Here is a 25,593-nt window from a genome sequence, read left to right as displayed (position 1 = left end):
CTGCAGGGCAGCTCCTGGCAGCCAGGCCCCTGGAAGAAGCTTTAACCAGACGGCCCTGCTCTTGGGCATTCAGGATTGACAGTTTTGGTAAAAGTCGCCCGAATAAACCTTGTCACCCTCTCGGGTCAGAGCTGCCACACCACCCGCTCCCACTGTGAGCTCCCTCATGTCCCCAGGCTCTGCTGTAATCTGAGCCCTTCATTCTGAAGTTGAGGAAGCGTCTCTTGAAAGCCACAAAAAGGACGCCATATTTCAGGGACCTCACTGGTACCCGCCACCCCCCTACCCCCAACTCTCTGGACCAGAAGACAGACTGGGCGTGCTCACCTGGGCGGGAGCCTTGGTCCGGGAAGGCAGGCCGATGGAGGCCGTGGCAGGGAACTGTGTGTGTGTGAGCTGGGCCGGGCTGTGGTAGGTGCGGACGTCTCCGTACCGGTACTCCTGGAAGAGCTCCCCGCTTGAGTGCACAATCTGCACCCCGTGGGTCACCACCACCGGTGGGGTCAGAGGCAGGCCCTGGAGCTGGTTGCTGGGGGTGACTGTGAGGATGCGGGCCTCCCCATGAGAGGCAGGGGCAGGGGCAGCTTTGGCATCTGCCGTCTTAGTGGCTTCTTTCCCTGTCTGCTGAGGGGCCTTGCTGGCTGGTGGCACCTTCCCGACCCCGTCTGCTGTCCGGGGCTGCTCGCTGACGGCCGTCACGTGAGGATGCACCATGATCCTCACATCCCGGGGCACGGTGTATGGGTGCAGCCGGTACTCAGACTGCATGACCAGCACCTCCGACTGCACGGGGGCTGTGGCTCGAGCCACAGGCAGGTGGTAGTGCACTTCCTCCTCTGGAGGGTGCTGGGAGGCCAGGGCGGGGACCCCAGCTGCAGCTGGCTGGGGGGTGCCGGCGCGCTGCGGGGCCCGGACTTCTATCTGCTGCGGCTGCAGGGGGGCCCGTGGAGAATGGAGTGTCTCGGGCCGGATGCTGTAGGTGATGCTGGGCAGCGTGGGCGTGTTCATCCTCACCTCGCCCTGAGACAGGTGGCTGAGGGACACAGTCTGGGTGATGCTGTGTGGTGGCATGATGACAGACTGCTCTGGGTGGATGCTGGAGATGAACTGGGGCACAGGAATGCCTGCTGCCAGCATGACCGTGGCATTCGTGGACAGCGCAGTGGATGTGGTGCTGCTGGGGTGGCACGCCCGTGGGAACGGGCTTGGAGCGGGCCCACTGGGTCGAGGTGAATGCGCATCTGGCTTGGTGGCTGCCAGATGGGACACCGTTCGATCTGTCGGGGTGCTGGGCCCCGACGTGACATGGTTCACTTCTCCCGGCAGTTTGCTGGGCAGAGCAGGAGGGTGGTGGGGAGTAAGAGTGGAGCCCAGGTTTGCCGGCTGAAGGACCTTGGTCTCTATTTTGAGGGTGACGGGGTCAGCAAGCTTTTTGTTAGTGGTGACTATGCTTGGGGTGAGGACTAACTGGTTGTGAACCAGCACCGGGGGTGTGTTTATGCCCTGGGTGAGGACCTTCACTGTGCCACCCTGGGTGACGGGTGTGGACACAGACAGGTGAATCGGCTCGGGCTTCTCCAAGGACGGACGGTCGGCCTTCACCGATGAAATCACAGGAGATGCGTTGTATGTCTGTGCAGTCAGTACCAGAGTAGAATGGGTGGCCACATTTGCATAGCCTGAAGGAGCTTGAGGGCCTTTGGCCGGAGGCTGAGACGGTGTGACAGAATCGGGTTTGACCTGAGACTTGGACACCGACTGTTGAAATTCAATGTCCATCGCACTTGCTGGGGGGATCTGGCTAATCTTGGCGCTGATCCGCTGGGGCCCTTCAGTCTTCTGCCCCGAGTAGCTCAGGAGCACAACCCCTTCAGAAGTGTTCACGCGCAGCCCAGCACCGGAGCCCGTGTCTGCTGGGCGATCATCAATCACAGACATAGACCCCGGGTGGAACCGATTGTTGTCACTGCTGCTGGATCTCTGTTTGCACTTTGCTGACGGTGTGATCACTGCACCTGCCACCGTCACAGCGCCCGTTGTTGTGGCTGTCACACCCCCAGAGGCAGCAGTCACCGCACCTGCCGTGACCGTCACTGCACCCGTGGCGGTGTTCACTGTGCCCGGAGTGGCATTCACTGTGCCCGTAGCAGCGTTCACTACACTGGTGGCAGCGTTCACTGGAGTGGTGAGAACATTCACGGGCCCTGTCAGGACATTGACTGGTCCCTTCAGGACGTTAACGGGGCCAGCAGGAGTGTTCACCAAGCCTTTCAGCGTGGCCACTGAGCCCTTCACAGGGCCTTTCAGGGCATTCACAGGGCCGGCCAGTGCATTCACTGGGACCAAGGAGACATTCACCAGGCCTGTCAGGGCGCTCACCAGGCCCGTCAGGGTCTGAGGAGCAGGTTTCGCCAGAGTTATCTTCTGCGAATTCTCCAAATCAATGCTGACAGGCATCCGGCTAATGACAGAAGTAATTTTAGGAGCAATGACTGGAGTCACCTTTTCTTTGTCAGCAGCTACTGGAACCTCTGAGGCCTGTGTGTCAGAGGTGTTAGTTACCAAAGTTGCTGTTTTTTCTTCTAAAACGGGTTTTTTAGATTCAGCTGGAGGGGGCAGTGCCTCATGCAGGCAAGGGGCAGCGCTGACAGGCTCTGCAATGGCAGCTGTGACACTCGTGGAAGTGACACCCGTAGCAGATACGTATTTGGGGTCCATGAGGATCTTCCTCAGCGTACTGGAGCTGGTGTCAATGTCAGAGGCCTTGGTGTCTGGGGGAGGAGCCGGAGACGGGGTGGACTGCGCCTGTGGCTCCTCCTGCCTCGTGATCCACTCTGTCACCTTCGCAGGGGGACTCTGGTGTGGGATCCCCCCGGCAGCGACAGGGAGTGGGAGCTTTGCTATCGTTACGGAGGGAATTGGTGGGGTGGGCATGCTTGAGTCACTGGGCGGGGTCACTGGGTCACTTTCAATGATGGAGTGCACTTTGAATCTGGCTTGAGGCTCATCATGCACAGGGGCAGGCTGCAAGGGAGGGGCGGGGTCTGGGAGCGCAGGTGCTCTGGTCGGAGTCTCTTCCTCCACGCTGCTTTCTTGAGGCAGATCCTCCCGGGATGGAGTCTTGCTTGGGTCAGAAGCACATGACTCAGGAGCAGTGGGCTGGGGCTTGTCATCCTGCTTTTCTTCCTGTGGAGCTTCTGAGGGTTGTACCGTCGTCCCATCACTTGAAGCGGGGCTCTTGCTTTGAACCTGGTCGGGTTCAGGGACATGGGTCTCTGTAGTGCCCCCTGTTTTCTTGTTTGTGTTCCGTTTGCGGCGTGATCGAGTAGTCTTCTGGCGCCCTTTATCTTTCCGAACAAGAGTGACTTCTGCTTCTTTTGACCCCTTGGCTCCCGGCACTGGGTGAGAGGTTTCGCTGCTGTCTCCTCTGGCTTCCTTGTTGTCTGCTGGGCCTGCTGAGGGGTCAGGTGCACTGCCTGGCGGCCTAGAAGATTCAGCAGCAGCCTCTGTTTCCAAGATGCCAGACACAGCCTCATTGGTCTCAGGCTCCATGCCTTCCTCAGGAGGTGGCGGATCTGTCTGAGATTCTGCAGGGTAAGGTGGCGGTGCAGGGAAGTTTTCTGGCTCCCCAGAAATGTCATTGATGATGGACCCGATGGCCGCGGCCAGCTCTGTTTCGCTGGCTTGGTGTGCAGGCTTGTCCCTGTCCTCTGTAGAGAGGCCCTCTGCGGCATCAGGAGCTGCCGCCTTGAAAGCTGCGGGTGTGGAGGTTTCCGTGAGCTTCTCGATGTTCTCCACGGCCTGCTCCAGCTCCATCTGCCGGGCTAACTGATTTGCTTCTGGGGACTGCTTGGAGGCAGACACATCCTCCTTCTCCGGTTCCTTGTCTGGTTCAGCGGGCTCACTGTTCAACTGCGAGGATACACTCCCCTCCCTCTGGGGACTCTTGCTCTTCTCGGGGGAAACTGCCACGACCCCAGCCTCCTTCTCCACCGGCAGCTCTGAAGGGCCCACAGCCACGCTGGGACTCACGGTGGCTTCTGTGTTTTTCACATTTGCAGATTTGTCCACCGCCGACCTACAGTTTCGAGATCGTCCTCTCTTTGACTTGGAGTTTTTCTCAGGGGCTGCTTTTTTCTCCACTACTTCAACTGGGGGGGTTTCGGGCGGATTTCTGTCCGTGCTAATTTCTTTCTTGTCACGTTTCTGTTCACTCGTTGCTTCTTCTTTATCAGCCTTGGATTTTGTATTATTTTCTCTCACGTTCACTTGGGGACTCCCCTCAGTGGTGGCCTCAGGACGTTCAGGCTCAACTTTGGGTTCATTTCTCCCCCTCTTCCCTTGTTGACCACCAGCAGCTACTTTCTGGGATCGTGGGGATCTCCAGCCCTCAGCTGGTTTGACCGTCTCGACTTCTTTGGCCTCGGTCTCGTCATCTTCATCGGCCCGACGGCGAGTCTTTGGAGGCCTTCCCCTCCGAGGGGTCGTGGGAACCACCGCGGCCTCCTGCAGCTCCCGCTCCAGTCTCTTCCTGGTCACTCGCGGCTGCTCCACAGGCTCCTTGACTGGAGAGCGGCTGTCATGGTCACCCATGGTTGCGTAAACACTCCTCACATTCCGGCGCCTGGTTCGGCCAAGTGGCAAGCTTGGCTCGGGGTGTTCGGGGTCCACGGCTGAGTTTTTAGAAGCAGTCCTTGTAATCTTCTCTGCCTCCATCTTCAGTTCTAAAAGCTTCTGTGCTTCTCCCCGGGGAGAATTGGACCGCTTGAGCTTTTCCCGGTCTATCCTCTCACTCTTCCTGGTGACAGGCTTTTCCACGACACTTGCCGCGGCTGCCTGAATGGGGGTCTTGGAACGTTTACTTTTGTTTGGCTTTTTATCTTTTGCAGCAACTGGAGGATCAACCTCTACAACTTCAGTAGCTGGAGGCGGAACCTCAGGAACATCTTCCGTTTTTTGACTTGTGTTAGGTTCAACGTTAGCAGCCAAGTCTGGCTTTTCCACTTGAGGCTCATCAGTTTCTTCAGGCTTCTGAGTTGGTTTTGAAAGTGTCTGGGTGCTGTTAGGCTCAGGATCTACACTGATCTCTACCTGGGAAAATGAGGCCCCAGGAGTTGGAGGCTTGGCATCCAGATAAGGCAGCTGATCGACTGATGAGCCTCCTTCAACAGTGGAAGGAGGCTCGGCAGTGTCTTTCCTGGTGTCCACTCCCGGGGGCAAGTCTCCTTGCTCAGGCTGTTCCACAGTGATGGGAGCCAGATCTGTATTTGCAGGTTTTGCTTCTTCCGGGACAGAGGCTGGCTCAGTGGTCTTCTCTTCTGCCACCGAAGGCCCCTCTCCAGTCTTTTCACCAGCTGTCTTCTCTGACTCTGGAGCTACAACGGTGACACTAGGAGGTCCAACTGAAGATGGAGTTTTCAGTTCTGGGTCTTTATTCTCAGAAGCAGATTCTGGGGTCTTGGGATGATCCTCTGTATCTTCCTGTTTCTCGACCTCTTTGGGTTTCTGGTCTTTTTCTTTTTCTTTCTGTTGCATTCGTGTGAGTTCCATGAATCTGCTATGGAAAAGAACTACCGGCTCTTGAATCAAGTCAGTTGTGTTATTCAGTCCATCAGAGGTCTGCCTCCCATACAACCTGCCGGAAACGAAGTCAGATTCTTCATCTTTCCTCTCTAAATGCTGCAGTCGCTTGGAATCTTGTTCAAAGATTGAGCTGTGTAAAAAACGAGAAGCAAATAATTCTTGCCTTTCCTGTTCTTCTTCTTTATGGTCATCTTTCTTATCGTCCATTTTTCCCTCTGAATCAGTCCGGATTTTCTTCTTTTTCATGTACCAGGATGGAATAGGTCTTGGAGCAGAGTCTACCTTTTCTTTATCTTTGTTGTTTCGAAAATTAGCAAATCGGGAGTCCCAGTCAAGAAAAGACCAATTTTCTTCTCTCGAGGAAGAAAGGGATTTGGCTCTTTCAAGCAAAGCCTTAGTGTCCGGTGTGATTGTCTTATCCAATGCAAAAGAATAAAATTTGTTCCTTTCTAAAGAACTGGAGAGTCTTTCATCCCTCTCACGTAGTTTGTCTTCTCTGTCCCTCAATAAAAAAGACAACCGAGAACTTTCAAATAATGCAGAGGCTCTAGGTGAGTGAGACTTGTGTTCACCATCATCATCAGAATCAGAAGGTACCTCACCAGGTTCCAAGTCACGGACAGACCTCTTTCGAAGGCTGTCTCTCTTAATTATGCTGTTTGGGAAACTCACATCAAATCTGCTGGCATCGTGTTTCATGTGAGAATCCCACCGATTTAGTTCATCTTCAGGATTCAAGACAGATAGTTTGATTTTAGCCATGTCTGCCATCTGTTCTCTCCTGCTTGAATCATAAGGATTAAATTTTAAGGACTCTTCTCTGACTGTTATATGAGAATAGGGGAGGCCTTTGTCATCTACTTTAGGAGACCCTCTTATGGACATTACCCTAGGAGAACCAATAGGGTCATCATCTTCATGGAAGGAACCAAGCCGGACACTGGGAGAACCACCAGTCCTTTCAGAATCTTCACTGATCTGGCGTGAACTTCTGTAGTTCCTTTCTCTCTTGGTGCAGATGTCAAAATCAACATGGTCCATCCTTTTCTTTTTGCTGGGAGGCGAGTCATCGGTGACATCCTGAGGGGGTTTGCCTACCTCGTGAACAAGACTACGTCTTTCGTATTCATCCACATCTTTTTTAGGACTGCCAAACTTCTCAGACTTGGCTATTTCCATCTCCATCTGCTGTTTTCTACGACTCTGCTCCATTTGTTTTCGGTAACTCTGTGTGTGATCAATATCAATGCCAATTTTTTCTTCAGTATTTACTGAATGTGGTTTCTCTTGGCCCGATTTACATTCAAGTGGTTCATCACGAAGACTGCAATAGTTTTTCCTATTATCTTCTCTCTCTGGTCCTTGATCATCTAATAGCTCCAGCTGTTTGAGTTGTGGTTTTGAGGGAGTGGGTTTTTTTGACTGGGATTCTTGATTTTCCACAGATTCACCTACTGGTTCTCTCAGCCTTGCTTGCAGATCTGAGTTGGGCCTTGAGCCAGTCCCAACAGAAATACTGGCAAGCTCCTGACAGTCTTTGGGGCTGGGAACAGCATTAAGTCTGTCTAGTTTAAGTTTTTTAGATTCTCTTTTAAGAATTTCTTTCCTCATAGGCTTTTTTTCAGACTCTCCTTCCCTCAGCAGAATGACATCTCTAGATGACATGTCAGGCTGTTTCTTTAAAAGCACCCGAGCATCTTCCATCTCTGGACTACTTTTCTTGAGGTCTGATTTCTGCCTTTCTACTTTCAAATTGGAATCTGCAAAACGCCTTTTCCTCGCCTCCAGCTTCTCCAGATCCCCAGCACTAACCCCGTCAGCACTCTGCTCTGCTTTTAAGTGCTTCCTGGGTTTAGGCCGGCCTTCCTTATCTACCACTTCTATGTGACTTGAAAGCCCCCTTTCCTTTGGCACTTTCATTCTAACAGATTCCAGTTTAGACAACTCAGATTTTGCAGGCTCTGTCTGAGAGGTCTGAAGTTTCTGATCTAAGGCAGAAGACTTGACAGCGTCATTATCAAGCTTGGTTTTCAGCTTTTCCAAAGGGGCGTGATCAATAACCTTCCCCTCTTTTTCTTTCACTCGAGTCAAAACCACACAAGGCATGAGTTCCAAGCGGTTTTTGGCTACTCCTTCTTTGTCAGCTTTCTCTCTGCTCAGTTTATTAGAACTCCTCAACTTTTCAGGGCTTTGTTCTCTCTCATTTTCTTGGTCTGTTTCCGAAGACTGAGAACTTGGGGAATGAACTTTTCCTTTTCGTTTCTGCTTGTCAGTTTTGTCCTTCTCCACCTTTTCCTTCCTTATTAAACGTCTCTCTCTTTCCACTCTCTCAGGATCGAAAGTTCGTTCTTTATCTGTCTTCTCATTTTTTGTATAGCGTTCCAAACGAGGTTTGTCAAGTTTATCATATCTTGGAGGGGAAAGTGAGCTGCAGCTTCCACTCCGGTCTGAGGAGCGGCTGTAAACCCTCCTCTCGGAATCACTAGGCAGCCTCTCGGACTGTGAGGGAGATGCTCCAGGACTCTGAGGGCGGCGCAAGTGCACTGGACTCTGACTGCGTTCAATTGGTCTCCTTTCGTGGTCTCTGTCCCGGTCAGACTCAAATCTTTCACGTTCTCTTTCTCGTTCCCTTTGTCTGTAACTGTATTCCCGAATATCTTGTTCATAAGGATCATTTCTATAATCCCTATATTCCCGGGGATCATCATAATATCGTGATTCATAGTAGTCTCCTTGGTAAGTTTCCCATTCTGAATAAAATTCTCTCCCTCGAGCTGGATAGTCCCGTCTGGAATCCTCAGGATATGTGCCTGGAGTACGGACATTCTCATAATATGTACGATCTTGGCTATAGTCATAAGATCCCCTTCGTTCTTCTCTGCCAAAGACAAAAAAGAATGTATTGGTTTTCTGTTTTCTCGTCACTGACACATTAATCATACACGTGCAATTACAGAGGCCCGCTTCTAAAAATGTTTGCCATTATTTAATCATTAGAACTGGGCTTCCCTCGTGGCTCAGTGGTAAAGAACCCACCTGCCAATACAAGAGACATGGATTTGATCCCTCATCCAAAACAAGGAAGGAGAAGGAAATGGCAATCTACTCCAGTATTCTTGCCTGGGAAATTCCACAGACAGAGGAGCCTAACAGGCTATAACCCACGGGGTCACAAAGAGTCAGACACAACTCAGCAACTAAACAACGAACAAATCATTAGAATTTCACCATCTAATACCACAGCTACAAACCACAGGTGGCTCTACTATAAGAGCTTTAAATCTGGCTAGTCTAAATTGAGGTGTGTATAAAATACAGACTAGATCTGGTAGATTTAGTCTTTTTTTTTTTTAAAGAAGATATATACTTCAGTAATTTATTCAGATTGAATACATGTTGAAACAGTATTTCAGATAGACTGGGTTAAATAAATTAATTACTTTGCTGCCAAGAGATAGTCTTACCACAACTTGGAAAACAAATGTATTGCTTGAAAAGACAGATGAAAAAAAGGGAACCCTCTTACACTGTTGGTGGGAATGCAAACTAGTATAGCCGCTATGGAGAACAGTGTGGAGATTTCTTAAAAAACTGGAATTAGAACTGCCAAATGACCCAGTAATCCCACTTCTGGGCATACACACTGAGGAAACCAGATCTGAAAGAGACACGTGCACCCCAATGTTCATCACAGCACTATTTATAATAGCCAGGACATGGAAGCAACCTAGATGCCCATCAGCAGACGAATGGATAAGGAAACTGTGGTACATATACACCATGGAATATTACTCAGCCATTAAAAAGAATTCATTTGAATCAGTCAGTATACTAACACATATATATGGAATTTAGAAAGATGGTAACCATAACCCTATATGCAAAACAGAAAAAGAGACACAGATGTACAGAACAGAATTTTGGACTCTGTGGGAGAAGGAGAGGGTGGGATGTTTCGAGACAACAGCATTGAAACATGTATATTATCTAGGGTGAAACAGATCACCAGCCCAGGCTGGATGCATGAGACAAGTGCTCGGGCCTGGTGCACGGGGAAGACCCAGAGGAATTGGGTGGAGAGGGAGGTGGGAGGGGGGATCGGGATGGGGAATACATGTAAATCCATGGCTGATTCATGTCAATGTATGACAAAAACCACTACAATATTGTAAAGTAATTAGCCTCCAACTAATAAAAATAAATGAAAAAAAAAAAAAAAAGACAAGACAGATGAACAATTTAACTAAAATCTTTCCACCTCTTAAACCTCTACCTCAATTCAGTTTAAAAAAACAAACTGGGGACCAGTCTCCCTGGGCTCAGTCTTTACACTTATAAAATGATAATGTTATTTAAGAATAAGTTAAACAAGAAGGTTAAATAAGATGAAACTTTGTAAAAACTTTCCTAACATAATACAAGGCACACACTTGGCCTTCAGTAATTGTTACTTTTCCCCAACCTGCCAACTAATAAATTATGTATTACAAACTGTGTGAGATAATTCCTTAATTATAAAAAAATTCCTTAAGTTAAAGTGACATGACCCAGTGCATGCAAAATAGGATTGAATTTACATGCAAGAATGTGTATGGAGTATAAAATGGAAATTTACCTGTAACAGAGGCCAATTCCTTTCCTCTTATTCACATCCTATTTTTGTTCTTTCAAACAAGTATGGCTTACTCAGTCTACATAGTACTACTAACGGCAGCTCAATGAAACATAATGAACCTTGAACCTAAGCCTCTAAAAGCATGAGCTTTTTGTCTTGCTGGATCATAGCAGGTACCCAGATTTGTTGAAAGAATGAACCTTAGAAAAGTATGTCAAAGTTGCTACTGGGCAATGTTCTAACCCATTTTCAATAGCAAATGAAGCATCTAGACTTAGCATTCAACACTGGAAGCATCAATAGCACATTATATACATTTATACTGAACTTTATCATTTCAAAGAGAATCATTTATGACACATCTATGATATTTCATTTTATTAGGGATGACCAATTCAAGATGATCCTTCTACAGTTCCATAGGAATCAGATTCTTTGCCTCAATATTGGCCAGCCATTTTGTAAAATTAGACTGACTTAACTCATTACCACCATAAATACAAACTCCAAGGAAGCATCACTTTCATATGTAAAGGAGAACACACTATAAAGCTTCCTTTTTACCTTTGATTATACCACGGCTTACAGGATCTTAGTTCCCTGACTAGGGATTGAACTCAAGCCCCTGGCAATGAAAGTGCAGAGTCCTCACCACTGGACTGCCAGGGAATTCCCTAAGCTTTCTAATACAAAGTGGTTAAGACACCAAGAATGGCTGTAAGTTTACTGCTTGCATTAAAAGTAGGTTTAAAAATGGCTTCCAGGTATTTTCTAAAATAAGCAAACTAAAACTATGTCCAAAACGTGAAAGAAAAAAGTTACAGAAGTCAAAGGTATATATGTAAACATTAGTGCTACACTGTTCAGTTTAATAAATGATGATTTTTGTACTCTACCAAAAGAAATAAGTTTTCCTGCCACCAAGGAACTCTAGCAAGAGACAATAAAACTGCATACTAGTACTATGTACAAAAGGCTCTGGCAGGACCCAGAGGGACTTTGAAAGGTCAGGTTTTCAGAGAACATTGTTCCCATGACTACACAATATCCAAACTACCATAAGTATGTGAGAAATTCATCTAAAGCATAATGTGACCCCATAAATTTGTGCTGAGAATCACTTTGGCGACCTGTAAGACTCAATGCACTAGCAGGTAAACTAAATGCACTGGGTTTATTTCCAGCCCAATCACTTAGGAGCCTGTGACCTTATCAGCAAAGTCATCTGATTGTCAGTTCCTACCGTAAGTAACACATGACAAGAGTCACAGCCCTATTTCCCTGACACTGTATTTAAGGGAATAAAAGAAATACTTTTAAACTGTAGAGCTCTATGAAAATGAGTCATCACTTGCTTTCTTGAGCTGAACTGTCATTAGGAGGTAAAGCATTTTTTTTCCCCCTCACTTAATCAAATATTGAGTGGCATGACTTCCTTCCACTCTATGGAGAAGGCAAAGATTCTCAAGTTCTACGAAAGGAATGCATTCCAGAAACACTGCCACCTGAAACCAAATGAGGCAAAACTGCGTCACAGTAAAGACCCACACCCTCATGCTTCCTACTTTAGAGATAAACTCCATTCAACAGGGATAAATAACCAAAGAACAAAGCCAGAGACAGATCACCAGTAAAATGAATTAATTTGAGTGGTAATATTCAAAAATTAACACCCACATAACATTATCCAACCCTCACAAGACACTGTTCTCTGAAAAATATTGAACATACACACAGAGAATTTGAATGAAATTTTTATGTCTTAAGTGCCACTAGATCATCAACACATTTTCCACTCATTTATGGCTAAGAATTCCTATTAAGAACTTAAAGTATTAACAATGACTTCAGATTACGGGGTTGGGGAGGATGGAGAATCCTCCCTATAGAGGATATGTAGACTATGTTCTTACATATGTTCATTCTCTTTCTCTTTCTCACACACACACAGAAAAATTTAGAACGTGGATTCAGATCCACTAGTGGAAAAACTGCTGAAACCTTAGAAGTTCAACCTTTTGGAAATTTGGATGCAGGGGACATTTTCATTAAAAAACCGCCCAAGTATTTAATGATCATTACACTATACACCATAAGGAAATGAAAAAGAAATATATACCTTCTTTGATTTAAACAAAAATGAAGTGGCAAGAAGAGGCAATAAAAAGGAACACATTCAATAGGTTTCCAGGAGCATGATCAGGATTTGCCTCATCTTTGTCACAGAACCCTTTTATACTTGAACTTGAGTATCTAAAGGCATTTCTCAAATAGTCTTTTGTCTAACACGTATCTACAGGGGCGGCAATCTAGTAGAAACATTCTAGGGGACTTAATCACAGAGGCAAGTTTGGACAAACAGCTTTATCATATGAATGATAGCTTCCATTTTCAAATGTGATCAGCTTTTGAAGAACCTAGTGACACTGTCAGGGTGTTTTAATATATGTGGTCTAGAAAAGAATTAATCATCAGTTCCGATGCAATTTTAAGCATTAGCCTGATTTAGATGGTGACACCTTAAATGCCTGTGAACTGTAATGGTTCCTACAATTCCCAAAAGCAGTGGAAAAAATATCAAATACTACATAACCATGACTGAAAACATTAACAAGGATAAGTAAGGTTTGCCATGCCATGTGGCTTGTGGGATCTTAGCTCCCTGATCAGGGATTGAAACCAGGTCCATGGCAGTGAAAACAGCAAGTCCTTCTACTGGAAGGCCAGGGAATTCCCAAGGATTGTTTACTTTCTACATAGCTATAAAGTTACTAATTTATACAGCTTTGGCTTTCTGATTCACAAATTATTTAAGAGATCTCAATTTAAAACAAAGCTCTTGATAGTCTTTTGAAAGTTCTTTGTTCTTTCAATTAATTCTATGAGCTCATACATGGTGACAACTTGGATGTTGTCAATTACTAAATAGGCTGGGCATTTAATAGTCTATAGCATTTCAACATGTTTAAATGTGTAAGGCAAGATGATTTATACATAAAGTTATAGCCTGGAAAACAGTAACTCTTTTAATGAGTGTTCTCAGGGAGAAAATGTAGATAATTATGGTTAACCCAAAACAAACAAACAAACAAAAAACAACAAAAAAAAGGTTAACCCAACTCCCATGAGCTACATGAAAAATCCCCCTTTTTTTTTTTTTTTTTGAAAAATCCATTTTTAATGTGTTTCCATACGTGGGGATAATAAAAGGGATAAGTTTGGGGAGAATGAGAGTAGCAATAAAGGATGAAAAACAGAATTTAATGCCATCTAAATTTTATGTACTAGAAATTTTAAAATTCAAGCTATGCTGATAGGTTAAAATACATACCTTCTTTCTACTAACATTTCATAAAAGTCTCTAATATCTTGACCAGATTTTTCCATACAGTGATAAAATGCCAGCTGACTCTCTCGATTTGCAAAATCCACCTTAAAAAAAAAAAAGAATAGCAGGTGTTTAATGCAAGTTTCAGATTTCAATGATGGAAAGTGTTACCAAATTTGAAAACTCTTCTGGATAAATTTCAAGAAAACATTAACTTAAATCTCATTTAAGTGAAATAGTCCTCATAACTAAAACTGTTATTTTTTTTAACTTGAAAACCCTCAAATTCTACAGAAATCTTGATAAAGGATTATAATTTAAAGTTTCTGAAGAAGTGGAGAAAGCAAAATCAAAAACTGAAACATACCTATCATGATTCCAGGCCATCAGTTGAATGATCAGACCAGCTAACTCTAGTAATATCTTGTGAAAAAACAGGCTTACAACCCAACATTCAAAAAACTAATAAGATCATGGTATCTGGTCCTATCACTTCATGGCAAATAGATGGGAAAAAATGGAAACAGTGACAGACGTTATTTTCTTGGGCTCCAAGATCACTGCAGATGGTGACTGCAGCTATGAAGTTAAAAGATGCTTCCTCCTTGGAAGAAAAGCTATAACAAACATAGACAGAGTACTAAAAAGCAGAGACGTCACTCTGATAACAAAGGTCTTCTAGTCAAAGCTATGGTTTTTCCAGTAGTCATATATGAATATGAGAGTTGGACTATAAAGAAAGCTGAGCGCTGAAGAATTGATGCTTTCAAACTGTGGTGCTGGATGAGAGTACCTTGGACAGCAAGGAGATTAAGCCAGTCAATCCAAAAGGAAACCAACCCTGAAAATTCATTGGAAGGACTGGTGCAGAAGCTCCAGTACTTTGGCCACCTGATGCAAAGAGCTGACTCATTGTAAAGACCTTGATGCTGGGAAAAGTTGAAGGCAGGAGGAGAAGGGGACAACAGAGGATGAGATGGTTGGATGGCATCATCGACTCAATGGACATGAGTTTGAGCAAGCTCTGGGAGATAGTGAAGGACAGGGAAGCCTGGCGTGCTGCAGTCTATGGGATTGCAAAGAGTCGGATATGATGAGCAACTAAACAACATCATCTTGTGCATAAATTTACTGGAACCACAGTTAGAACATAAAATATGGAAGAACATTTAAACTTTACTCAGTGAGGCCTCAAAGTCCTAAAACATGATATTCACCATCTATCAATATCTTATTTTAAAAAGACTAATTTCAATCTAATCATCAGTTATTAAGTACATAAATTCCTTGAAACTCTCATGAACAAAAGTTTTTAAATAAAAATACTTAAGACAAAAGATCATACTTTCAGTGATTACCCACTCTTTAAGAGAAAAGGAAAAAAGATCAAGAGAGGATCATTCAAGAAGCTGGACTGACACTTGGAGCTCCTGGGAGTGCAGCCTGCATTGAGAGCTCACTCGTGAGCACCAGGAACCCAGGGTGTAGGGAAGCATACTTCCTCAAATGAGGATTTTTAGGGAAGGTTCTGTGGTAACGTTTTAAAAGACTCTGTGTCCTTAAGTAGCCAAATGTAAAAAATGTAATATCACCCTTGACAACTGAGGACATATACTAGATGTGCTGTAAGCCAACAAAATGCCAATCATTAAAAGGTTGGGATCCAAACATGATTTTGTTTTGGTTCTGCTTAAAGTCATTCTGCACACCTTTATTTTATTCCCACCGATTTTCCTCCCCTTGGTCTCTTTTACAGCTGCTTGTGCATATTCAATTTCATTGTAAAGAACCAGGGCCATGCCTTTTAAGCGATCAAACACCACCTGTAAAAAAAACAAAACAACATCAGTCCCAACAAAATTCTGGGTTAGTCCCAAGAAAATCCTAAGTCACTAACACACTGCCAGGAATAAATATATATATTTTTTATTCCAGGAAAAAAACTGGTTTTCCTGATGATGCATGTTATAGTAAAAACACAACAAAATGTAGTAGGAACTGTTTAGATTTGTGGATATTCTGGCCTGAGGTATATTGTTTTTATTTTGTTTTTCTGTATTCTACTTTTTCCACGTTGACTGAGTACTGTCCTATATTAAAGTACCAACAAAAAACCACCAGACCAAAAAACTGTTTCTCCATACAACAAAAGTTACACTTAAAGAAATGTCAAAGTTATGCAACACACCTCCCACAATGTAAAATCTGCTTTTAAGAAGTTAAAATCTTTACCTTCACATAATGGAATGGGGTCCAAAGATCCTTTTCCTGTTATGTTTGTGAATGTTACACAACAAACATTGGTTGGATGAATATTCTATTGTATGAGTGTTTTTGAAAATTATCATTTTTTAAAAAATCAAGTCTAATTACATATAAGTGTGAATGTGAATAACTATATAATCAGACTAATTTTAATGATATAAAATTATAGAAATCCCTAAGCAACATTCTATTTAACAGTATTTTGCAGACTGGTTCCAAAATTAATCATTTTGATGGGTTCAATATAGTTTTTTCAAAATACTCGTATCAAAAACAAGTGCTCTTCTAGATCAAATTTTGGAAAAAAGAGAATTTTAATGTATGAGTTACCAAAGAAAAGTCAGCACTAGAAACTGGGTCTTAAAGGACAGAATACGAAAAGAAAGGAAGTCAGAAGTAACTTAAAGCCACATACCCAAACCTCCCACTTACCTTTACCACAGGCCCATATCGGCAGAAATGTCGTGTTAAATATTGATCTGACACATTTGAAGAAAGCCCGTCTAACCACACACAGTTTGTAGGCATGCTCTTTCCAAATCCCAGCTGAATACAAAAGGCAAAATTTCTATTAGTTAAGCCAACAATTATTCAACAACAAAAATTGTGAAAAAACTTGTATTCTGTATGAATCTTATCAAACCACCACCTCAAGTGGGAATCATCAAGTTAAAATCAAACAAAAACGTACACAAAATTTATCCTGCCTGGCTAAGCGAGTATTAATTCAGATTATAGTATAACAGGATAAGGATGTAAAGAAGTTTATTACCTTTATGGTTATCTAACGGTACTATTTTGGAGAAGAAAATGGCAACCCATTCCAGTGTTCTTGTCTGGAGAATCCAGGGACAGGGGAGCCTGGTGTGCTGCTGTCTATGGGGTCGCATAGAGTCGGACACGACTGAAGCGACTTAGCAGCAGCAGCAGCAACAACGGTACTAACGCAATTTTAAATAATCATATATACCAAAAGAAAACACCTCCAAATCTTGAGGAAAAAACAACACAGCAAATATTAATAGCACAGTAACGTATATAAATTCCTTTACCTTGAGACGATTATTTCCAAGGTATTCCCCATCCATCTTTTTAATAGCCTTACAAACGCTGGCAATGTCACAGTATTGCAAGAATGCATACTGAGGGACTCCATTTACTTTCTTAATATCAATATCCTGAAAGAAAACAATGGATGGATACCACTTAGTGATATACCAATAAAAAATAAATCAGAATAAACCAAGTCCATATGAGCTACATGGTTCTCAAAACAATCAGATTCCCCACAAACCACTTGCTTAGTTACAATTATACATCTTAATGCAACTGTAAATAGCCTAAAAATCTATTCAACACAACATTTGTAGTCACAAACCATGAAATTCTTCTCACGTGAAGCTCTTTGCAGAAGAGCAACTGCAATGCAACTCAAAACTCAAAATTTTAAATCCATAATACCTGTGTTAAGAGAAATTTATGATAAGAAATAAAAGGTGGCCTACTTAATGAAAACCTAACAAATAATTCCCTTCTGCAATATCTAAAATACTTATTAGGGGGCAAGCCATTTAAAATACAGCATCTGGGAAGAATAATAAGTCAAATTTTCAAAAAGTGATTTAAAGTATATAATCCTGAATCAGAAGATTCACTCTGTTAGTATATCTAACTGAATCAAACCTGGTGACTGATAAATGTGACAATAATCTCTCATACCCAGAATGAATGGACTATATAAATATCTGAACTACTCTGTGAAGATGCATTAGAACACCATCCCTGGACTAAAGAAACACTCTACACAAAGGAATATCCCCCTTTCTTTGGAATGCTCAAAACCTGCTGTCACATCTGACACTCTGGTCCTGCCTACTTAGAGGAGGTAGTGAAAAAACCTGGCTTACACATGAAAATGGTCCAGAGAAACCAGACACTTGGATGGCAAAACTTGTACTTAAACAATAATGAGCTGGGCCATATATTGCAGATTATGTATTGTGATTATCTAAGCCTCCTTAAGGGTCACAAGCCAATAATCAAAACCTGAAACAGAGCAAAATGAGTAATGCATTTAAACAGCTGTTTGATGGGTCCTTTAAAAAAAAAAAGCAATAATTTATACTCAAAATTTTTCTAAATGATGGTAAACAGAAGCTGTTTTCATCATTACATAGAATGTAGTAACTCAAGATAGCTCCATTTAAATTTTCCAAAGAACAATAGTGGGCTGACTCGCTAAAGAGGTTCTGTTATAGCATCATCTGTTATCAATAAGCAGCAGACCATGTTCCCAAGGTTTGTATGTCATTAAAATAGTGACAGTCATGAGCAGCTGCAAACAAGATAATAGTTTTCAAACGGAATACTCACATGTCCACCTTATTGACAAGCATAGCTCTTAAAACACAATCATCATTCCATTTTTAGCAACCCTGGTGAGGAAAATATATCCACATGCCCAAATTCAACTTTTTATACTCCTCCAAAATTTATGGTAGCAGCAACATTCAAATAAAAGTATGTTGAAAATTTTATCAATTCATAGTCTCGCAAAGCCAAAAAACAAATAAATAACAGACTGTGACCTAAAGACACAAGAAGCTATAGCCCAGATAGCTCAGATAGGTAACTGAGCATCTAGTCACTCATCCAGGTAGGCAGTAGAGCTGGAATTAAGAGTATACATTACCCTCACAAAAATAAGAGAACTTAAATAATCAGAAAAGAAAGATGAATGTTTTATTTGTATCTCTCCCTAAATAGCTTCTCTGTTTTTGCTCCACTTCTGCCAACCACTTCAATTTCTTATCTCAAGCTCCTAAAGATGAAGTTTTGTTCAGCCACAAGCACAAGTAATATTTTATTCACAAGACTAGGTATGCCATTAAAAAATATTAAGAATCTTTTGCTTAGAGCATTAGTGTATATGTAAGAATGGACAAATGGACATCATATAAACACAAACCTAAAAGATATACAATAGCTGTTTCTACTCAAACTGTTTTTTTTTCTCTCCAAAGTCCAAATATATTACTTTTTATATATTACTTTCTTCACAATTATTAACTGTGAAGTCTTAGAGAAAGTCTAGGAAGACAGAAGTAAATTTCCTATTTTTTCAAACACAACACAAAACAGTATACCTAAGGATACAAAGCTGCAACCAAACTATTTTCACTATAATTTGACTCAAGTTTTAAATCATGGAGAACAGAAAAATCCTTCTATCTCTAAATCAAACAATGATTTGCATAATTTAAACAGATTCTAATTAAAATTTCAAAACAGAACCGAGCTTCCAGCACGACAACCACATTCCAATAATTCCCAAGGTACTTCTAATGTGCACTGTGATAAAAAGAACCATATACTAATCTGCTGCTTCTTTCTTACAGACATCTTTTCTCTTCCAGATTTTCCTTTCAACCCACAGGACTAGAGATGGCATTAAAACAGCATCCAATGGACAAAGATAAGAAAAGTGGAAAGGAAAATACATATGTAAATAAAATAAAGACAATTACATATATTTTTACATACACACATAAAGCAGTCCCTAATGAGTTTTGCCAGATCATCTTTTAGCAGGTGTTAAAAACACATAGGGCAAATGAGAAAAATACTCATTATACCATCTAAATACATTTTTCCAAATATAACCTGCACTTATGCTGTATGTTTTATGACAAAAGATTTAAAACTGTTTTCATTGTTAGGAAAAAAAAAAACAAACCAACATACCACAATTTCTCCAAAACGCTGGAAGATGTTGCGAAGATCATGGTAAGTAGTGGTTTTTTCAAGGTTACCAATAAAAAGGGTTCTTGTTGCTTTGGGGTGAAATTCATCTATCCTTTCATCCAAGGGGCGAAATTCATTTTCACTTTCTGTTTCTGTAAGTGGGGAGGGGCAGAGAGTGTTTTAATGTTTACTCATATATTATGGGAAAATCTACTTTAAAAAATCAAATCTCTGATACATGGGGCTTAATTCTCATGTAATCTGAAAAATCATATATACCATCAGAAACAGCTCCAAAGCAAAAGAAGAATACAGAGGCTAGAGAAACATGTCCAAAAAATTAAGAGAAAGTTAACACCTTGATCTTTCAAATAGAAAAGTAGACTGAATTTCCATTTCAGTTGATTTGTTTTAAAAGATAATCACTATCTCAGAAATAGGTTTTAACCCCCAGCGGAAAGTGGCAATTAAGCCTAATCTTAGGTTTCAATATTATGTAGTAGGCTCTGAATGCAGACTATAGAACTAAAATCCTAAAATCTGAACTAAACATGAAATTCAGCTAAAAATAGTCCAGTTTCACTATTTGTTTTACTTTTCAATATTTTACAAAATATTTAGCATTTTATGTTGGTCATACCCAATTATCTAAATACAGCAATTTTTAGATACAAAACAGTAACTGCATGAAAACTGACTGAAGTAACGCTTACAAGCATCTTCTTTTGGTGTTGCATGGCACCCAGTGACAAACAGAAAGAGGGTAAATAGCTCTTAAGGTTTTTATTTCTTATGATCAAAGTCCTGGTTCAATGTCTAACTCAATCATAGGCTTTCTCTGAAGTTTCATTTAACTTGGGATGGGCTTTCCTCATGGGTCAGATGGTAAAGAATCTGTCTTCTATGTGGGAGACCTGTGTTTGATCCCTGGGTCAGGAAGATCCCCCGGAAAAGGAAATGACAACTCACTCCAGTATTCTTGCCTGGAAAATTCCATGGACAGAGGAGTCTGGCGGGCTACAGTCCATGGGGTCGCAAAGAGTGGGACACGACTGAGTGACTAAACAACAAGAAGTCAGAGACTTACAAGATTTTCTGGATAACAATCATAATATGGCCTGTATGATATCTCTCTCCTTTTTTAATGTAAAACAAAGCCATCCAAAAAAATTAGTATTTAATCAATTTGACTAAAACAAAGTGTTCATTAGCTCCAGCCACATTACTGATGATGTTAACAACAACACTGATATTAAAAAGACTCAACTTCTGAGCTGCTGGGTGAACTATGCCAGAATACATCTCACTCCTGATTCCAGTTCAATAGCTCTAATGGTAGCAGAGCTTAATCTCACCCAACCATCAGAGAGTACATACTTTCAGTCAGATGGACCCAGAAACTGCTCAGTGCTCATTACACCTATCTTTATCTACATTTTCATCTTATTTCACAGAGGGTATATCTCATTTTAAACTCAACAAGGTCTTCTTAAAATTATCTAGGAGAGTACATACTTAGAAATATTTCATTTAAAAGGAGGAAAAAATAATTCAGACACATCGTGAGATTTGTACTTCAAAAGGCAGAATCAGGGGAGTTCCCTTGGCCTGGTGGCCTAGTGGTCAGGATTCTAGGCTTTCACTGCTGTGGCCCAGATTCAATCCCTGGTCAGGAGAATTAAGATCTCCCAAGCCTTGCAGTGCAGTCAAAAAAAAGAAAAAGCAGAATCAGAATGATAAAGCATGATTTGCAACCATTAAAATCTACCATGACTTCAACTCCACCAAACAGCTCAGTAAAAATTTCGGAGTGTGTCTTTCAGCCTTCATGACCAGTTTTAACTCTTATTGCCTACACATCACTGAAATGTCGAGGGGATTGTGATGTTGTGCAGCAGAGTAAAAAAGCACAATGTCTGAAGCCACCAGAGGTCTGTCGGCAAAGTTAGGTTTCCGGGATTTGGATATTTTTAATTCCAAGAGGTCTCTGACCTAAGGAAGCAATCAGCTCCATACATTTCAATACAAAACATTTATGACAACCATCCAACAGCGTAATTCCAACCAAATGTCCTTACACAACTTTCAAATAACCCATTCAATTGGTTTTTCAATGCTGTCCCACTTGGGAAAAGTACCTTTGGCTTTCCTAGGCTTGAACCAATCCAACTTCTCAACATCTTCAATGAAAGAAAAGTGAAAGTTTTAGTGGCTCGGCAGTGTCTGACTCTTTGTGAGCCCCTGGACTGTAGCCCACCAGGCTTCTCTGTCCAAGGGATTTTCCAAGCAAGAATATTGGAATGGGTTGCTATGCCCTTCTCCAGGGGATCTCCCTGACCCAGGGAGCAAACCCGGATCTCCTGCCTTGCAGGCTGATTTTTAACCGTCTAAGACACCAGAGAAGCTTAAAAAAACATCTCAACATCTTCAGTAGCTAGTAGTTAAAGCCCAGTTTACATCCTGGGTGTTAACTAATCAGCTAAAATGATTTTTTTTTTAAATCTTCTGGTCATGCTGTGCAGCATGTAGGATCTTAGTTTCCCGACCAGGGATGGGACCTGAGACCCCTGCACCAGAAGCACGAAGTTTTAAACACGGGACTGCCATGGAAGGCCTCCAATTTTTTTTTCCCCACTAAAAATCTCAAGCTAGGCCCACTACTTGGCAATTAGAAGGTCACTTACTGATAGCGCCCCTGAGTTAGATCCTCACTAATTAAAAATTACATATGTATATATGGCTCTAAAAACTTGTACAGATATATATGACGTTCAAAATATTATTCCTCAAAGTCAGTTCTGACTGTTTAAAATGTGTTAAAGAACTCCCGAGCTGCCCTTAGCCCAGTATAAATTAGTACATCTCAAACTCCACAGAGGAGGAAATGAATGTGAAGCCATAACTTATATTAACAATTCCTTTGAAAAGTTAATATTCCTTTGAATTCCTGTGTTTTAAGCACATTTTATAGTCTTCATTCTAACAACTCTGTGCCTGTTTTAATATACAAATAACACACATTCTTATCAGAGAAATTCTATTTTTTTCCTCTTAGTTGTCAAATAAAATGAAATATTCCAAGAAAATGGGCTATGTTTATCCTATAAATTCCACTCAAAGTCTCACTCTTAAAGTTCAACTGTCCCATGTATACATTATGCGAATGCATAAAGTTAACATTTCTGTTCATTCCTCTATAGATTTACTCACAAGTAAATCAGGGGTTTTAAAAACTTGAGTATGCAAATTCTAAACCAGTAAGTGAGGGTAGGATCAAAAATCTGCATTATAAACAAGCACTGCAGGTGGCTCTGGAACAAGAAGAACACTGACCCACGTCATGTCTGACAAGACTTCCTGCTTTAGAACAGACAAGTCTTACAGGTAGGTTCGAGCAATATTAACGTCCCCTTGAAATTTTCAACAGGCTGCATATACTCAATCTGTCATTATCTTTCAAGGTCATGGAAACTGGAATAACAGGTCCAATTTGTGTAGGGCATAATGGAAACAAAACTGGCCTAACTAGTCCCTCAATTTGATGCAGTCTGTTTTCTAATTCTGTTGTCATTCTCCTGGGAACTACCACCTTATCTCAATCAATTCAATCCTTTGAGGAGGTGGGATTCAACAAGGGCTTAAACTACCTTTTACAAAAACAATCTTCACGGCTCCTGAACCAAAACAATCTATTTTATTAAGTTGAGCAACAACTTAATAAACAACAGCTCTTTAAAACAAGACAATGAAAGTGTGTTAACAGAGCTGTCTCTTGTCTCTTACCCGGCCCTATCCATGCTGTTACTTCAATCTGCATGCCAAAGAAAAGTTTGCCTTTTGATGCAGTCAACGCTTTTTCTTGGTCCTCTTGCTGCCGAAAGAATACCAGACCATATCTCTCTTCTGAAGTTCCATGTATCTGCACTGAAGTCACCTTTCCAAATTTCTTAAATTCATGGAAAAGGCCATCTTTAAGGCTTGTATCTAAACCATCAAACAAAAACAAGTTGCTCATTTTTCTAATACAGTTACAACTCAAAATGTAAGCTACTGAGTCTTTAACCTGACTTTTGACCTAATTAGCATTAAAACATTACTTTTTCAAATTGAACCACTCTAAAGATGCATTTTAGAGACTATTGAACAATTCTGAACATAAACTGGGTGTTAAAAGATATTACTTGGTTATCTGCTAGATAAGAATGACAGAGCATGGTTACTCAGGAAAATACTTGTATGTACAGATCTTTTAAGATAGTGTGAAATGATATAACACCAGGGATTCACTTTAGGATAAAAAGGGAACAAGAACAGGAAAGAATAAAGATGGAGATAGTTAAAGCAAGTGTGGCAAAACACTGATGATTTTTAAATCTGGTATGGTGTAAGGGAAGTTCATTTTGCTATTTCTTCTACTATGGGTGAGTTTAACATTTTCATGATAAAAACTTTACAAACATACATATATATGTATATGAAAACTTTAAAGATTTGAGAAAGAAAGCCATATCTCTGGTTTTCCAAGCATCAAGCTGATGATAAAACTGTGTTGGAAATGGCATGTAACATGCTAAACAACTTTAAGGCCTTTTAGAGACAAATTATACTATCTGGAAGTCTTGTGTTAATTAGTTCCATTATAAAAATTAAAACTGTACAGAAAGACAAGCCAATTTTAACCCCTACCCATTCCTAAATTACAAAGTATAATTAAATCAAAAGTTCATCAACATTTGTATCTCAATAGTCTCCATTCATAAACCTGGTATGTAGGTTTCACAGGCTATTTTAATAAATAAGTAATCATTGAAATGCACTTAGCAAGACATACTTAGTTTGGTCTTTGTTGGTCTGACCATCTACTAACAGTTGTTTACATACTCAATATATGCCTGACATAGCAATAAAAATACATTATAGCTAAATGTCAAAAAAAAACCAGAATAAAAATTACAATAGAAATGGAAAAAATAAAAAATAAAAATAAATAAATTAATTAATTTAAAAAAAAATTACAATAGAGCTTTTAACTACCTAAAGTTATTGTTCATGACTTTCTTCATTTAAAAGGTTAACATATTGAAATGGGTTTCCTAGCATAATTTTTTTATGTCCAAGTTATTTCATAGGACTCCAGACCACTATAAATCTAACTCAAAATAGTGTTTCTATAATTTCATTATACCAAATTTTTCCTAATATAAAAATATTTCATCCAGAAAGCATTTTTATTCAAAATAAACCATGCTTTCTTTATATAACACGCACCATACAATCTTCATGTGTGTAAATGCATACAATATGCATAATATATATGTGTATATATAATTAGGTACAAGTAACATGCAATCTTACATATGTAACAACATAGAAATTACATAAATTATAATCACTTGCTTTTTATTACATGGCATTAAATGTCAATGAACCACAAAAAGAAAAAGGAGTCAAAGTTGAAAGACAAAAAGAAAATATTACTAACACGGTCAGAAGAGAGATATTTAAACAAAAGCTATACAATGTAGAGAATATAAGCTTCTCTCTTATCCCCCAAAAATAGCAGAAAGAAAAGTACAGTAATACAAAATTTTACCTGTAGAGCGCACTGGAAGATTCTGAACCTTGATCCCAAAACTTTTACGGGGCTCATCTTTGTCCAGAGATGAAAGCAACTGGGAAGTAGGTGCTGGGACTGCTGCAGATTGAACTGATCGGGCTGGAGAGTCATCACTTGAAGTACTGCTGGAATCAGTGCTACAGATGGGCAAAGAAAAAAACAAACAAGTGAAAAAACCAACAAAGAATCACACAAAAAACTTCTTATAGTCAACAAGTGGCAATCATTAAAAGGTCTAAACTTCAGGTCTGGGTTTTCTGGATACTCTACTTTCTCCACATCTATTTCATATCTACCTTCAGAGATTGCAGAAGACAGCAAACATTGGCCTAAGAGTGTGGAAGTAAAACTAACAATCTTTTACCACCACAGGCCACCGAAAGACAAATGTTTTGTTCTGTGCAAAATCTGAACAATTTTTTCCAAATAAAATAAGACTGG

General features: G+C 41.3%; 1 protein-coding gene across 3 annotated transcripts in view; it reads right to left on the bottom strand.

Annotated features, from left to right (window-relative positions):
• The window catches only part of SPEN (spen family transcriptional repressor), an 89,734-nt gene that overhangs the window by 3,162 nt on the left and 60,979 nt on the right, over positions 1 to 25,593 (bottom strand). For 2 of the 3 annotated variants that reach the window (XM_020873819.2, XM_020873820.2), the window contains exons 4-11: positions 25,129 to 25,289; positions 23,319 to 23,519; positions 19,536 to 19,687; positions 16,844 to 16,969; positions 16,224 to 16,337; positions 15,236 to 15,349; positions 13,530 to 13,630; positions 328 to 8,461 (exon numbers count right to left, since the gene is read on the bottom strand). In XM_020873819.2, the coding sequence (XP_020729478.2) occupies positions 328 to 8,461; positions 13,530 to 13,630; positions 15,236 to 15,349; positions 16,224 to 16,337; positions 16,844 to 16,969; positions 19,536 to 19,687; positions 23,319 to 23,519; positions 25,129 to 25,289 (9,103 nt within the window). Of the gene's footprint in view, positions 1 to 327; positions 8,462 to 13,529; positions 13,631 to 15,235; positions 15,350 to 16,223; positions 16,338 to 16,843; positions 16,970 to 17,698; positions 17,805 to 19,535; positions 19,688 to 23,318; positions 23,520 to 25,128; positions 25,290 to 25,593 lie in introns of those variants that run through there. The other variant, XM_070474086.1, reaches the window with a different exon arrangement.

This window comes from Odocoileus virginianus, chromosome 11 (genome assembly GCF_023699985.2).
Source record: "Odocoileus virginianus isolate 20LAN1187 ecotype Illinois chromosome 11, Ovbor_1.2, whole genome shotgun sequence".
In the NCBI taxonomy this organism is placed as follows: domain Eukaryota; kingdom Metazoa; phylum Chordata; class Mammalia; order Artiodactyla; family Cervidae; genus Odocoileus; species Odocoileus virginianus.
Note: the sequence above shows the minus strand (reverse complement) of the source record. Positions and strands in the feature narration are given on the sequence as shown.